Raw genomic sequence first — 16,476 nt, 5'->3', positions numbered from 1 at the left:
GTAGAAGACATCTCCAAAACCTAATAGCATCATCGAGTATACAATACCTTAATAATTTAATAAATATGTGCAAAAGATGTCTAGTGGCATTTCAACTTGATTGACAATGATTCGTCATTTGTAATGACAGAATTTTCTGAATACTCAAAAACATGCAAAGATTGGGTTAGGTATAATCTGAAACATTATTTTGTATGAAAATTGGAGCACAATTCAGTTCAAGAAGTATTGATATACTAATGATTAAACCAGTATGAACAGGAAAGACTGCTGCACTGATACCATCATCATCATCAGCAGCAGCAGCAGTAACAGTTACACTTGAAGGTATTTCCATATTAGTGGGAGGGAAGTCAGAAGGGTGAAGAACTGACTGGAATGAAAGTGGGGCAGATTTGGATGGGGTTGTCCAAGGGTAGCATGGAATTGGATGTAGAGTGGGCAGTGATAGTGAAGTCTTTCTCAACAGTGGCACACAGAGACATTGTTTAGAAGATGGAGAAAGAAGACATTACAAAATTTGATGGAGATTCTTTTGGCAAAGGGACCAAAAAGGTGGGTAACTGTTTGGAAGGTGAGAAAGCTTGAGGGCTCAATGGCATCCTTTGAATACCAGATAGTGGCATTACAAGAGTTATGCTTCCCAGGTGAATGCTGCCATGCAATTTCATTAACTGGATTGCAATCCATGAGAATAGCATTTATCTACTTGCTCCACTTCTGCCTCTTTTCATTGCTACTGCCATACAGTGGGAACCAGAGGTACAGATGTCAGGCAAGGCATATTTATCTCTATTCCAATCACATTTATGCCATTATTTGAATTAGTATTTTGCATTCTTTCATTAATGAGTTAGGTTTGTGAGGGATTTCCTTCCCATAAGTTCTTTTTTCATGACACCATTACTAGGAGGGCCACCTATCAAGGCTAAAGACCCCTCCTGGCCATGAGACATGACTTAATCCCACTGAATGTCACTCTGGCATTTCTTGGCTACAGGGTTATTAGGGCAGCTAGTTGCAAAATTGTTGACATGTTGGACAAAATGTTTAACAACATTTCCTCTGGCTCTTTATGTACTTAGCTCCAATCCTGTCAAGGTCAACTTTACTTTTCATCCTTTCATGGTTAATAAAATAGAGTACCAATCAAGTAGTGGAATCAATGGAATCAGTTAACCCTTTCCCCAACATTTCAGGCCTTGTGCTTATATTATCTGTCTATCTAGGTCGTCCCACAATATAAGTACCAGTTGAACACTGGGATTGATATAATCGACTTATTGCCTCCCCTGAAACTGCTGGACTTGTGCCAAAATTCGAAACCACTATTATTATTATTATTATTATTATTATCATTACTACTACTACTACTACTACTACTACTACTACTACTACTACTACTACTACTGCTGCTGCTGCTGCTACTGCTGCTGCTGCTGCTGCTAGCAGAGATACACGGCTTTACTCGAGATTAAAATGGCATAGTTTTTATATTGTTTTAATAGTTTCAGTCATGTGACTGCAGCCATGCTGGAGCACCGACTTTGGTCAAACAAATCAGCAACAGGATTTACTCTTTGTAAGCCAGGTACTTATTCTATCAGTAACTTTTGCCGAACTACTAAGTTATGGGAACATAAACACAGCAACATTGGTTGTCAAGCAATGGTGAGGTTACAAACACAGACACACACACACACACACACAAATATACACATACGTACAACAGTTTTCTTTCAGTTTCCGTGTATGAAATCCACTCATAAGGATTTGGTCGATCTGAGGCTATAGTATATATTTTCTATAATATAAATTGAACATGGGCGACAGTTGTATTCTTTCTTGTCTTGAGGTTCATGGCCAAACTTTTGGGTGGATTCGCGTGAAAAATGGCATACATGTGGAGACAGATGAATAGATTGGAACGCACTTTGTATTTTTATCCTAGCACCCATAGTTACCAAGAAAATCAATTAAAACACCCTGCGTGCATGCGTGCGAGTGTGTCACTGAAGCCATTCATACATACATACATAACCACTCTCTCTCAGTTTTTCTCTGTCAATCACTCACACATTCACTTACTACAAAAACTGAATGGAAAATTTCAGTTATCTCTCTCTCTCTCTTTCTTTCTCTCTCTCTCATATACCCACACACCATCAACATTACTCTCTCTGTCTTGCACACACCATCACACACACACACACACACAGACATACACACGCACATCACTTCTTCCGTCTCACGCCAACTTCAAAAGAAGTTCAGTCATAAAACTGTCCATGTCTCTTGAAAAGATCCCCTTTCTCCAAAACACATTAATAAAATATTTTCACTTCTCCGGTCATTGATCGAGAGATTAAACACAAACCACCACCTGCTGACTGCAAAACTCCCGCCAAATTAGCCGCAAAATACACACACACGTCCATTTCATATGTCTTTCACTTTCTCTATGATTATACACACGTCCAATACAATAGCTCTCACACAGATTTTTGTCTTCAACAGGTATGTATCTATTCCATAATATAAATTGTTTTTCTATAAGCGTAAAGCAATTACTTATTCCATACTTCTTCACTTAGCCTTTATCTTCACTTTTCTTAAATTGGATATGTCTGCTATTAATTCTTACATATATATGCCAGTGGCATGTAAAAAGCACCATTCGAGCATGGTCGTTGCCAGTGCTGCTTGACTAGCTCCTGTGCCGGTGGCACGTAAAATGTGCCATTCAAGAGTGGTTGATGCCAGTACCGCCTGACTGGCCCTCGTGCCGGTGGCACGTAAAAAGCACCCACTAGACTCTTGGAGTGATTGGCGTTAGGAAGGGCATCCAGCTGTAGAAACATTGCCAGATCAGATTGGAGCCTGGTGCAGCCTTCTGGCTTGCCAACCCTCAGTCAAACCATCCAACCCATACCAGCATGGAAAGCAGACGTTAAATAACAATGATAATGATGATGATGTGTGAAACTAATTGAAATTGAAACCATATAATAGCGAAACTAGTATATCATTTTACAATAGAGATATTATTGTTTCACTTTTGACACGTAATACCAAAACAGTGTAAGAGATAAGAGATTGTTTTGGGCTTGCATTAGGCAAGAAGTTCAACATTTCTGGGGCCCATGACACTGCATGGGCCCTAAGTAAGTCATGTGTAAAATTTGAATGAAAATGGTTGGGTAGTTCTCGAGTCTTAGTGATGCACACATACAGACAGATATTCTCAGTTTTATGTATATAGATTAGTAGTAGTAAGATGGAGAGCTGGTAGAATTGTCAGCATGCTGGGCAAAATGCTTATCAGCATTTCATCCATCTTCACATTCTGAGTTCAAATTCCACCAAGGTTGACTTTGCCTTTCTTCATTTCAAGTTCGATAAATTAAATACCAGTTGAACACTGGGGTTGATGTATTCGACACATCCTCTCCCCAAAAATGGCCGCCCCTGTGGCAAAATTTGAAACCATTATTATCATTTGCAGGAGCAACAGCAGCAGCAGTAGTAGTTGTAGTAGCAGCAGCCACTGTGGTACGATTATTACTATTTGTATCAATTTTATCACTTTTACTACTGTTACTTTTACTGTTGTCACTACCACTGTTAGTATGCACTGTTTACTTTTCACACTGCTTCTACTATTGGCATGGTATAATGTGTCCTTTCATTCAGTCTGACTTGTTTGAAGAAGTGACAACAAACCATGCAAATTCTTGGACCTGCTGCAATCTAGGCTCATACTGATTGCTTTCTCTCTGATCATTATTTAAAAACAGGCGTGGGTGTGTGGGTGGGGGGGGGGGGGGGGGGTGCACGCGCACGTGCATGATCATCATCAGCATCATACAGCCAATGTAGTTCAGTTCCAGTCTTCCATGGAAAAATACCTGGCTATGTGGAAAGATTTCCTTGCTTAGAATCAGGTGAGGGTTGGTGAGAGGAAAAGCAACAGACCATAGAAATGTGACTCAAACAATTTTCTCTGTCCCATGCAAGCATGAAAAAGCAGTTATAGGACAATGATGATGATGATAATGATGGTGTGTGTGTGTGTGTGTATACATACACACACACACACACACACATATATATATATATATATATATATATATATATATATATATATATATATATATATATATATATATATATATATATATATATATATATATATATATATATAGGCGCAGGAGTGGCTGTGTGGTAAGTAGCTTGCTTACCAACCACACAGTTCTGGGTTCAGTCCCACTGCATGGCACCTTGGGCAAGTGTCTTCTACTATAGCCTCGGGCCGACCAAAGCCTTGTGAGTGGATTTGGTAGACGGAAACTGAAAGAAGCCCATCATATATATGTATATGTATATATATATATATATATATATATATATATATATATATATATATATATATATGTGGGTATGTGTGTTTGTGTGTCTGTGTTTGTCCCCCCCCAACATCGCTTGACAACCGATGCTGGTGTGTTTAGGTCCCCGTAACTTAGCGGTTCAGCAAAAGAGACCGATGGAATAAGTACTAGGCTTACAAAGAATAAGTCCTGGGGTCGATTAGCTCGACTAATGGCGGTGCTCCAGCATGGCCGCAGTCAAATAACTGAAACAAGTAAAAGAGTATATGAGGGGATGATAAAAAGTTTCTGGCTTTGGATAAAAGAAAATACAGGAGGATCAGTTAATTTATTCAACATGTTACCCTCTCAGATTCACACACATATTGCAGCAGTCTTTCAGTTTTCCTTATAAAAGAACTTGAAAGGTTGAGCTTCCAACTAGGCTTTTCACGATACCCTTAAAGCCAGAAACTTTTCTGTACGCCCTCATACATATATGTTAAGGCGATGGTTTTTCTGCTTTCCTGCTTATTAGAATTTTGGTCATTGCTAAGATAACTTTGATTCCAGGTTTTGCCTCCATACCTGGAATTTCTTTTCTCATTCTGCTACAGATTCCTCTATAAGAGTGAAGTAATCAGTATAGAGGAGTTCCCATGGGCAATCAGTCTTAACATACTCTGTCATGCTATGATTGACTCTTATAAAAAGGAAGGAACTGAGAGCTGAGCCCTGGTGAAATACCTGCATACTAAAAGCTTAGGTGCACTCTTTGCAAACTCTAATCTTACTAACAGGACCCCAGTACATGGTTTGAGTGGCTCTCACCTGATCAGAGAGTGAAATACTCAGCTGAAGACTTTCTTTAGATAGATGAAAGCCAAGCAGAGCAAAATACTTCTCATGCAGTAAGCCTTACTAGAAAGAGAGCATCAGTAGTATTTCTCTCTTGCACTAAAGCAAACTGCATGTAATTTAGTTTAACCCGTTAGCATTTAAATTGGCCATAACGAGCCCAAATATTCTACCTGTTTTATGTCCAAACTGGCCAGATCTGACTTCTCACACTACCCCTACAATGTCATTCCAAAAATATACAATCACATCATTAAAATCTTGAAATTACAAAATGATACATAATTTATAGACTAATCAGAATGCTAAAGGGTTAACTCTCTTCCAAATTAATTGAGCTAATACTTTCATAATCTGGTCCAGTAGTGTGATACCTACATGATTACTTCTCTCTAGGGCATCTCCTTTATCTTTGTAACAGTTAACTATAATACTGCTACACAACACCACAAGTAAAAGAATATCTTTGGTATGGACAACAAAATGAGAACAATATATCCTTGTAAACTGAATAAAGAGCTCAGTTTGAAATTCTAGTATTGTTACTGAATATAACAGGCACTTTAAGAAAGCTGAAGTGGGCACAACAATGAAAACATTGTGACTACAATAAATGAGGACACTAGTCCAAAGACAACAATGTACAATAAAAGAATGAAGATTTAACAATATTTAGAACAGAAAGATATTGAATTTAAATACATACCGAACAATATTCTTATGCTTTAATTCTTTTAGTAGACAAATTTCTCGAAGAGCTGAACTTGGTACACCCTGGAAAAAAATTGATAATTTTATACAAGTCAAATCCTAATTAGTTTAAGAGGGTAAAAACTTTATTTAATATATTAACCTGACTATATTTGAAGGATATCATTACCATTTTATATTTAATTTCCTTTACATGGAAGTATTACTTTATTTCTCCTCTCTTCTGACTTTACTTAGATCAATGTAGATTGCAATAATTCAGTTACAACCTACAAATAGCTATCATATTTGTTCATGTGTAATACATACTTGAATGTAATACATGCCATCAATGATGGACAGTGAAATTACAGAAGAAATACATAGCATGTATAATGCACTTTGGCTTTTTTTCTTTTGGTATTATGTTGTATGGAAAAAAAAAGAGTTTGGTCAGATTTATTATAATTGCTGTAAGTTCACAAATTCTAAACAAAACAAAAATCAATGTCAAAACTGACTCCAGGGCATGAAAAATATCCAATAATGTTTAACAGCACAAGAAGCAAACACAGGACTTGTGGAATGATTGCTGTCTACCATCATACAGAAGGCCAAAACATAATATTTTCATTAAGGAAAAATTTTTTGAAACTCACAAAAGCAGCATACATATAATTATCTTTACCTGTATAGTTACCTTTACCTGTAATTTGGTGAGTGATGGGGGAGTTAGGGATAGATAACTGTTTCAAAAGATTTCAAAGCCATGTGTAAGGGATGCTAGAAATAGACTCAAGAGTAACAACTCATTCACTGAGGAATTTAAGGTTCAAATAAGTGTTCAAAAAGACTACTCTCAGTTCATTTTCAATAGTTCTATTTTCTTACCAACAATATACAGAGCTGAATGCCAAATGTCTTTGGTGCAAATGACTTGATTCTCTATATAGAACTGTACAACTAAATGGGAAGTTTGAAACAAAGGGAAGACGCATAGAAATCAGTTTTTGATTCAAACAGTATGAAATACGTATATCTAGGTAAAAGTCATAATCAACAGATATAACTTGTACTATACATAAATCACAGTTAGTGGTTGGCCAGGAAAGACATCCAATTTTCAAATACCTGTTCCAAAAACTTATATCATCAGCAAACCAATCCAACAGATGATAGCAGATGAATATGGGTGCAGAATGTCATTCCAGAAGTCTTAAAATGTATATAATAGGTAGAGTACTGTGTAAAGCAACATTAGTGCTATCAATTATAACAGACCATGAATGAGAGAAAATCATAAGGATACACATGACATGCTAAATAGCTGAACATGATAGTGATAGTGTGATAGTGTGTGAAGTAGTTATTAACATAATGATTATAAAAACTTGAAAAAGTTTTATATCCTAAGTGTTATTTACTTAATCTGGCTGGAACCTGCAGAAAAGGAAGACTCAGGAAGATATGGGATGAAGTGGTGAAACCTGACCTCAGGACTCTGAGCCCAAAATTGTGATGACACAGGACTGGGATCTCTAGCAGTATGAGGTTCTCAAGGAGTTGTCCTCCTCAGCAAAAATGAGTTCTGGAAGTGCTATATTTTGGGTTCTCCATCCATTATAGTGATTCCCCCTCATGCATTATGACTGCCTCTTCCCCCCCCCCCCCACTCCTCCAGCAACTCTATCATCTTTCTACTCCTGCTTCTCACTCCACTCCATCACACTTTTGCATCCCTCTATCTTCTCCAGGTTATGGCTCTTGTCTCATCCACCTTTCAACCTACCCATTTTGGCAGTTTTCCTCCCCACCCCTCATTCACTTACACTCATGCAGATCATCCACCCACTCACTTCTACTCAGCTTGAGCATTGTGGGATCATCTGGGCACCTTATCACCATTATCTATGTTCTTGCAACTCCTATTCATCATTTTCTCCCCACCCCACCCAATTTTATCTTCATTAGATGTGAGTAGCAATGCAGGTACCTCTGCAGGAATCTGATATATCCCCTTCTCTCTTAGTAATCTCCTCATCCCCTAGCATGAAGCTGGTATCCCAGGGCTTGTAGTCCTGTAAACTGCATGGTGACCTTAAAAGTGTAGTTTGCATGAAAAAAGCACACAGTTCAGGCTGTAAAGTAGTTGGTGTTAAGAAGGGCATCCAGCCATAGAAAACATGCTCAATGCAGTCCCTGGACACATTAGATCCTGTCAAATAATCCACCTCATGCCAGTATGGAACATAGACATTAAATGATGATGATGATGATGATGATAATAATAGGACAGACATCAGACAATCAATGTGAAAGAATTGCAGAATATTGGAGAGAGTACAACGAAAAGAAACAAACATCTGTGCTCTACCCATGTGCCATACAGAAACACAATGGCTATATAAATATTGTTGAAGTAAAGTTTCTTTCCAGATATCCAAACTCAACCTTATGACAGACTATAGAAGCTATACAAATATAGGTAGCAAACACCATTCACATACTTAATATGAATACTGAATCACTGTTGATTCTCACTTTACTTATATCATCATCATCATCATTGTTTAACGTCCGCCTTTCATACTAGCTTGGGTACGACAGTTTGACAAGAGCCGGCCAGGCAGAAACCTGCACCAGACTTCTGTGACTGATTTGGTAGGATTTTTACAACTGGATGCCCTTCCTAACGCCAACCACTCAGCAGAGTGGACTTAGTGCTTTTAACGTGGCACAAGCACAGGCAAGGTCAGTTTTGGCAAGGTTTTTACAGCTGAATGCCCTTCCAAATGCCAATCAGTTTACAGTGTGAACTGGGTGCTTTTAAATACCACCTGCACTGACAGGGCCACCAAGTACTCGCATGACAAAAAAAAAACTTCCAAGAGGGGAGGGGACACTGGAAGAGTTGATCTTGTGTCGGATGATGAAAGGTTATAGTGAGGCAGAAACAGGTGCCTTGCTGTAGAGGAAGTACAAGGTTACCCTGAGAGAGAGAGGGAGAGAGAGAGAGAGAGAGGGAGAGAGAGAGAGAGAGAGAGAGAAACAGGTGCACTACTGCAAAGGAAATACATGGAAACCCAGCCTGAGGGAAGTGCAGGAGAAGGAGAAGAGAGAGTGGGGCATCTTAGTACATGATTTGCGTAGCTCTCACACTGAATATGTTACCCTTTCAAATACCTTTTCAAGTCAATGAATGCCACACAATCCCAACATCAAAATTTCATTTTCTCTAGAATATATTTTTAATCCAAAATCTATGAATATTTGATTTAATTCAATTATTGACATCATACAATTCCATAAACTTCAAGAGAACTTCAAGAATTATTCACTTAAATTACTTCAACTGTGTGATATAATGGAAATAGACAAGCTTGTAGATTATGTAACAAAAAGGCTTTAAAAACACTACAAGCCAATACGAGAAGTTTGTCACACAAATGTTTGTCACACATGTTTGTCACACGAATGAGGATTTGTTGCAAACACAGCTTGATGAACCTTTCAGCAATATTGTATTAGAAAGAATTTAAATTGTTATGATATATGTCAATTAGCTCTTGCCAGTTGAAGCTTAATAAGCTCCCTCTTTGAGTTCTTTTTCTTCATAATATTCACTCTATTACCTTTACCCTTTCATCATTATAGTTTTAATGAAGGCAGTGAGCTGGCAGAATCATTAGCATGCCAGGTGAAATGCTTAGCAGTATTTCATCTGCCACTACATTCTGAGTTCAAATTTCGCCAAAGTTGACTTTGCCTTTCATCCTTTCAGGGTTGATGAAATAAGTACCAGTTACGCACTGGAGTTGATGTAATTGACTAGCCCTCTTCCCACCAAAATTTTCGAGGCCTTGTATCTAGAGTAGAAATAATTATTATATTTTTAATGAAATACACTGCCTTTGTTGTTTTAAAAAATTCTTCACTATTTTCAAAATTAATTCATTGTCATTATTTAGCTGGTGTTCAGAAAATAAATCAATATGAAATTTTGATGAAAGACTTTAATTAAGATTGCTTTAATGAAGGAAACTTGTATAATAGGACTGCAGGTGGGCTCAGGCAGGATGGTATCGAAAGAGTTTACTTGTGCCAACACATACCAAATAATGTATACCTAAATTATGTAAATGGAGAATACACTGTGATTGACTTTGTCACCTTTTAACGATACTGACTTTTATTTAGTTATGTTTATATATATAGATTATATCTTGAATATACCTTCTGTGTTATAGTTATTAACTGGATAACTATTAGCTACTGTCATTAGAATAACTTAGGCTGATTGTGTGCAAATCTTGTATTGATTGTCTGTTTTGTTAATGTTGCACAGATTATTTACCTAACTGCTTGTGCTATCTTTATTTTTCTATTTCATTACCACTTTTTCTATTCTCTCTCAACTCATTCTTTTCGTCTGTTTTTCTCTCCATCCCCTCACTCTTTTTCTTTTTCCCCACTTTTTCTCACTTTTTTTCCACTCATTTTGTTTCTTTCCTTCTTTCTTTCTCCCCAACACACAAATAACCCAGATTCTCAGGCACTATCTGTCCACTTCAGTTCCTTCCCTTCTATTCTTTCAGAAAGATAATTGAATGATTAATTTCTGACAGCCATTTTCAAGAACTCTGTAACTGTCACTTTCATAAAAGCAAATAAAATTATTGGATTTGATGCAGAACATACATTCCTGATTCTCCATACCAATCTGCAGCCACCTGATACAGATTTTCTTTTCACTTAAAGATGGCATCAATTTGCTGTCAGATCTGCATCCACTATGTCAATAAATAAAAAAGTTAAGGGCAAAGCTTACCAAAAAGTGGCAATTATCTCCTTACTACAGTGTTCGCAAATGGTCAGTTGTATGTTGCTCTCAGTGGAGTTGGGGGATCCTTTGCACATAAATGATTTTGCTGGTCAATGTCAATTTGCTACATCAAGGGCATGGTGCAGGTATTATATACACAAAAAATGTTGGCTACACAGACATTGTTTGATTGTCAACATTTCCAATCTGTTGAATGTTGTATATAATGCTGTATAGAGAAATAAAAAAAAGTTAAAAACTAATATGTATTTTGTTCTGTTAAATGTTGCTTTTATTCAAACGTTGCTTTACCTATCTTCATATTTCTTTCTTGAATATATACCTATATTTCAATAAAGCAAAAATATTACTTATTCTGTGCATAAAATGATGGGTTGTGTACCACTATATATATATATATATATATATATATATATATATATGTATGTATGTACACATACAAACATACATACATACATACATACATATATATATATATATATATATACACACACATATTTACATACACACATATTTATTTATACATGATGATCATCTACTCATATCTGAGGAAGACCATTACTGACCATCAAAAACATTGTTACACTCAGTCAAATATATACTTTGGCAACTAATGGGCCCACCTCTTGATAAATATAAATATCCACAGATATTGTTGTTCTAGCTTCTCTCCCCCATTCACTATAGTGGTAGTGCATCTTTGAGCAGCTTGGTTAAATTCTGCATGAAAAATACACACTCCTTCCATTACTTATTTACTCAATCGGTGGTGATGATGAGTATTGCTTTCTCCATGGAGCTCCCATATTTCACATACCTTCAAAAGGACTTCACACAATCCTTAAATTATAGTATTGATTTCCACTGGGAGCACTTTCCACAAGATCACCATATAGCATCCGTTTAAAGATCCTCCAATCATTCATCCAAATAAGGTGTCCAGTCAAACATAAACAATACTTGTGCATCATTGTCCCGATGCTCAGGAGATTGGCTCCCCTCAAGACCTCTGTGTCTAGAGTTCACAAGAACCTGCCAACATTCAGAATGTATCTCACAAATCTCTGATGGAAGCATTTAAGGACACTTACATGATGCCAGTAAAGGGTTCATGTCTCATGTGAGTAAAGAAGTGATGTCAGCACACATGCATGGTACACAGCAACTTTTGTTTACCTTGTGATGCCATACTGGAATCAGACATGAAACTCAAGAACCCTAAAAGAATCAGTTGCCTTCTGATAACCTTAAAGATATTTCATCATCCAAGGAGCAAGAAACTTGTCTACCACTTTCACTGCTGTTCCTTCAACTAAGATGGTTTCACATATGGGTTTACTGGCACAGGCTGGAACTTTACAACACACACACACACACACAATCATCATCATCATCATCATCTTTAATGTCCACCTTCCATGCTGGCATGGGTTGGATGGTTTGACAGGAACTAACAAGGCAGGAGCTTCTGTGTGTTTTGATAGTTTTTAGAACTGGATGCCCTTCCTAACACCAACCACCAAGCAGAGTGGAAAAAAGTGCTTTTTACATGGCACAAGCACAGGCGAGGTCAGTTTTGGCATGGTTTTTACAGCTGGATGCCCTTCCAAATGCCAACCACTTTACAATGTGGGCTGGATGCTTTTTACATGGCACCAACACTGGCAGGATCACCAAGATATATATATATATATATATATATATATATATATATATATATATATGTGTATACACACACACACACACCATATATAAGATGCATTCTTACATAGGAGGCACTCCTATTTTAGAAGCATATTTTGTGGAGAAACAAATTTAGTGCTTCGTCATACACTTGCTGAAAAATATTGTAAAGTGGATCTTTTTGGAAAAAATACTGATGCTGTTCATGTAAATACAATGTTGTGACAGTATACTAGAATGAAATATGAAATAATCAATAATAATAATTATTATTATTATGACTGGGTTCCAACCTAGGCCACAGCAACAAAGTCTACCAGTCACACTTTTCAGTTCATCATTACTGCCTTGAGACTGGATACATTCCAGACCAGTGTCTGCAATCAAGTTGTCAATCTAAGTGAGATGATGGTTTCCTCTTCTTACATCACCATGAAGTGAGTTCCACGAGACTAATTTGGATGCTTCTAATTTATGGTGGTGCACACAGTGACCAGATAGTTGTAGCTGTCTTTGTCTGATCTTCTCACTAATGTCCGGCAGGACTCTGTAAAGTCATTCATTTGTCATGTGTTGCTACTATTTCACATTTATTACCTTTGTAGTATCCATTTAGCCTGTTTGATAATTTGTGTCAGCGTCCGTATTTCACTGCCATATAATAGCACTGATTCAACAGTTGCACTGAACAGCTTGATTTTGATTTGCTTGGGCAATTTGGAGTTCCAGATCTTTAGTTTGTGACAGGCTGTCTTTGCTTGTGTCTTCCTGATCTTGATGTCTGCTTCCAAACAGCTCACCCTGCCACCTAAGTGCTTGAAGTCTTCAATAACAATCAATTTCGAACTGCTCAAAGCAAACAGTTCAGTATCACTTGATTGGTTGAAATACATGTATTCCATTTACTTGACATTTGTGTGCAGTCCTATTTAAGCAACTAATAAATAAACTATATTATGAGATTGCATCTCAGTTTTATCTTCTTTTAAATCAACTGCAGAGTTTTTTTGATTTTTATCAAGAGAACTGTCATACAGTATATACAACTTATATTTCAGGCTCTGATATTTTATGTAACCATTATTGGTCACCTAGGTAGCCCAACACCACTATGATTTTTTGTCATCCACTCATTGCAAATAGCTGACAGGTAGCTGAAAGTTTGTTAACATTTCATTCATTTTTCTAGAAGTTTTCATTAGAAATGTTTCTTAAATGTAACACAGCCATTAAATAATGTAAGACACATGTCAGGTGAGAATAGAGGTAAAAATGAAATGATGTAAGCTCTCCACATAACAAGATGAATAAGCAATGATAGACTATGATATTTAGGCTTGTTTTCAATATTTTATTATAAGTGACAATTATTGTGCCAACTGGATTTATACTCATCCAGATACCTAGCTAGCCTATCCCACACTTAGTCTCCTATCCATAATATGGCTGCATTAGACACAAAGCAATTTTTTAATATATTTAAAAATAGAAAAAAGAGTACCTTATATCTCAACGGGTATGGTGTGTGTCTGTGTGTGTGTGCATGTGTGTACACATATATCTTTTACTTGTTTCAGTCATTAAATTGTGGCCATGCTGGGGCACCAACTTGAAAAATTTTAATCAAACTTGTCAACCTTAGTACTTGTTATTTTTTGTTTTTGTAAAGCCTGGTACTTATTCTATTACCAGACCTGTAAGGTAAAGTGACGTAAACATACCAATACCAGTTCTCAAACGGTGATGGGGGACAAATACATACACAAACACACAGATATATATATATATATATATATATATATATATATATATATATATATATATATATATATATATATATATATATATATATATATATATATATATATGAAGGGCATCCAGCTGTAGAAACTCTGCCAAATTTAGATTGGAGCCTGGTGTTGCCATCCGGTTTCACCAGTCCTCAGTCAAGTCGGACGTTAAAGGATGATGATGATGATGATGATGATGATATATAAGATAGGCTTCTCTCGGTTTCCATATACCAAATCCACTCACAAGGATTTGGTCAGCCAGAGGTTATAGTAGAAGACACTTGCCCAAGGTGTCACACAGTGGAACTGAATCTGGAACCAATTAGTTGAGAAGCAAACTTCTTACCATACAACTACACATAGCTCAGTGGTTAGAGCGTTGAGCTTACAATCATGAGGTTGTGAGTTCGAATCCCAGACAGGGCTGTGTGTTGTGTTCTTCACAATCTGCGTGTTGTGTTTCACGTTGCTCCAATTCAAGCAGCTGTAGAAATGAGTTGCGATGTCACAGGTGCCAAGTTGTATTGGCCTTTGCCTTTCCCTTGGATAACACTGATGGCATGGAGAGGGGAGGCCAGTATGCATGGGCGACTACTGGTCTTCCATAAACAACCTTGCCTGGACTTGTGCCTGGGAGGGTAACTTTCTAGGTGCAATCCCATGGTCAGTCATGAACAACGGGGGTCTCAGCAGCAGTATATATATATATATATATATATACACACACACTATATATGTACTATATATATGTATGTATAGTAGTCCATGCAATTTAAATCTGGTGAGCTTAACGGCCACGAGTTTGGTGTTACATGATCATAAAGATCAACTGACATTCATGCTTAACATTGTTAAGTAACCACTTGACATGGATCAAACAATTTGCCTGTGTCTCTGTGGACATAAATCAGCCTTGTCTCAGAACATGCTTGTATCAAATGACCCAATGCACCACAGTTCTAATAGTCCACTCCAACACCTGAAGTTTTGTGTTGATGGCCCTCACTGTTATTGCGAAACCATCACTAATAACATTCAGAATCCATTGGATGAATTGTAGTATCTTTATAGTGTCTAAATGTATAAAATGCATTTTACCTCTTTGCTTGTTAAACTATGCTACACAAATCCCAAAAGAATATCTCTCTCTCTCTTTCTTCCTCGTGTTCTGGCCATTAACTCTAACCCCTTTCTTTGCCTTACTCTGTCTCTCTCGATCTCTCTCTCTCCCTCTCTCGATTACCTCTCGCTCCACCAGGACTATAAACTAATGTATGCACCCCGATTCCCCCCACTCAATCTTAGAATCTCTGCCGAAGAAATACGAACCTCTGAGAATGAATAATGTCCAGATAAGTTTTTCTGTCTTTTCGACATCGTTCATACCTTTCTATTTATGTGCTGATTCATAACACCTTACTTAGTGCTTTCACTATTCTGTCTATTTCATTTACCATGTCGTCAAATTCATTTCAGTTGTCCATTATCATGTCGTCAAATTCATTCAGTTATTCAAGTTTATCACACAGTCACAAATTTTTATAATTCTGTCTTAGATTACAGATCAGGTCACTTGCTATGCAAGTACATCTCCGTAATGTCTTAGATTAGCTAACCGAAAACTCTCAGATTTTTCAATTCTATATTACTATTATCAACATTCGCTGTCTCGTTAAACTATGCTACACAAATCTCAAAAGAATATCTTTCTCTCTCTCTCTCGCTCTCCTTCCCTCGTGTTCTGGCCATTAACCCTCTGCCTTACTCTGTCTCTATCAATCTCTCTCTCTCCCTCTCCCTCTTTCAATTACCTCTCGCTTCGCCAGGACTATAAACTAACGTACGCACCCCAATTCCCCTACTCTATCTTAATACCTCTGCTTCAGTATGCCCGTGGTGCACCCGCCCTCCCACCTCCTCCACCAGTACCGGAAGTTCCTATCCTCTTTACCAGTTCCGGAAGCTCCTATCCTCTCCCATCCTTGGGCTGTCTCCCATGAACACTTCTAAAGGCTTTGCGCCACCCCCACCCATACTTAGGGTTTATCTCCTCCAATGTAAGGTAGTGATCATATAGTGCAAAAATATGATAGTGTAGTGTATGCAGGTTGAATTGAAGGCTACTGCTTGTTTATGAATTCTGCCAAATGCGAGCTTTCTTTTCAGGTACTTGACGCTGCTGTTCCCCGTCCCAGGGTCTCACGGGCCCATACCTCCCACACACTCAGGGTTGGCACTCTCA

At 37.5% G+C, this 16,476-nt stretch overlaps 1 protein-coding gene across 2 annotated transcripts in view; it reads right to left on the bottom strand.

Moving 5' to 3' along the window:
* The window catches only part of LOC106880362 (cyclin-dependent kinase 5), an 80,882-nt gene that overhangs the window by 36,218 nt on the left and 28,188 nt on the right, over window positions 1–16,476 (bottom strand). For both annotated transcript variants that reach the window (XM_014930247.3, XM_014930248.3), the window contains exon 3: window positions 5,932–5,999. In XM_014930247.3, the coding sequence (XP_014785733.1) occupies window positions 5,932–5,999 (68 nt within the window). The remainder of the gene's footprint in view (window positions 1–5,931; window positions 6,000–16,476) is intronic.

Source organism: Octopus bimaculoides, chromosome 9, assembly GCF_046866305.1.
Source record: "Octopus bimaculoides isolate indiv1 chromosome 9, ASM4686630v1, whole genome shotgun sequence".
NCBI classification, from domain to species: domain Eukaryota; kingdom Metazoa; phylum Mollusca; class Cephalopoda; order Octopoda; family Octopodidae; genus Octopus; species Octopus bimaculoides.
This window is presented reverse-complemented; position numbering and strand designations above follow the sequence as displayed.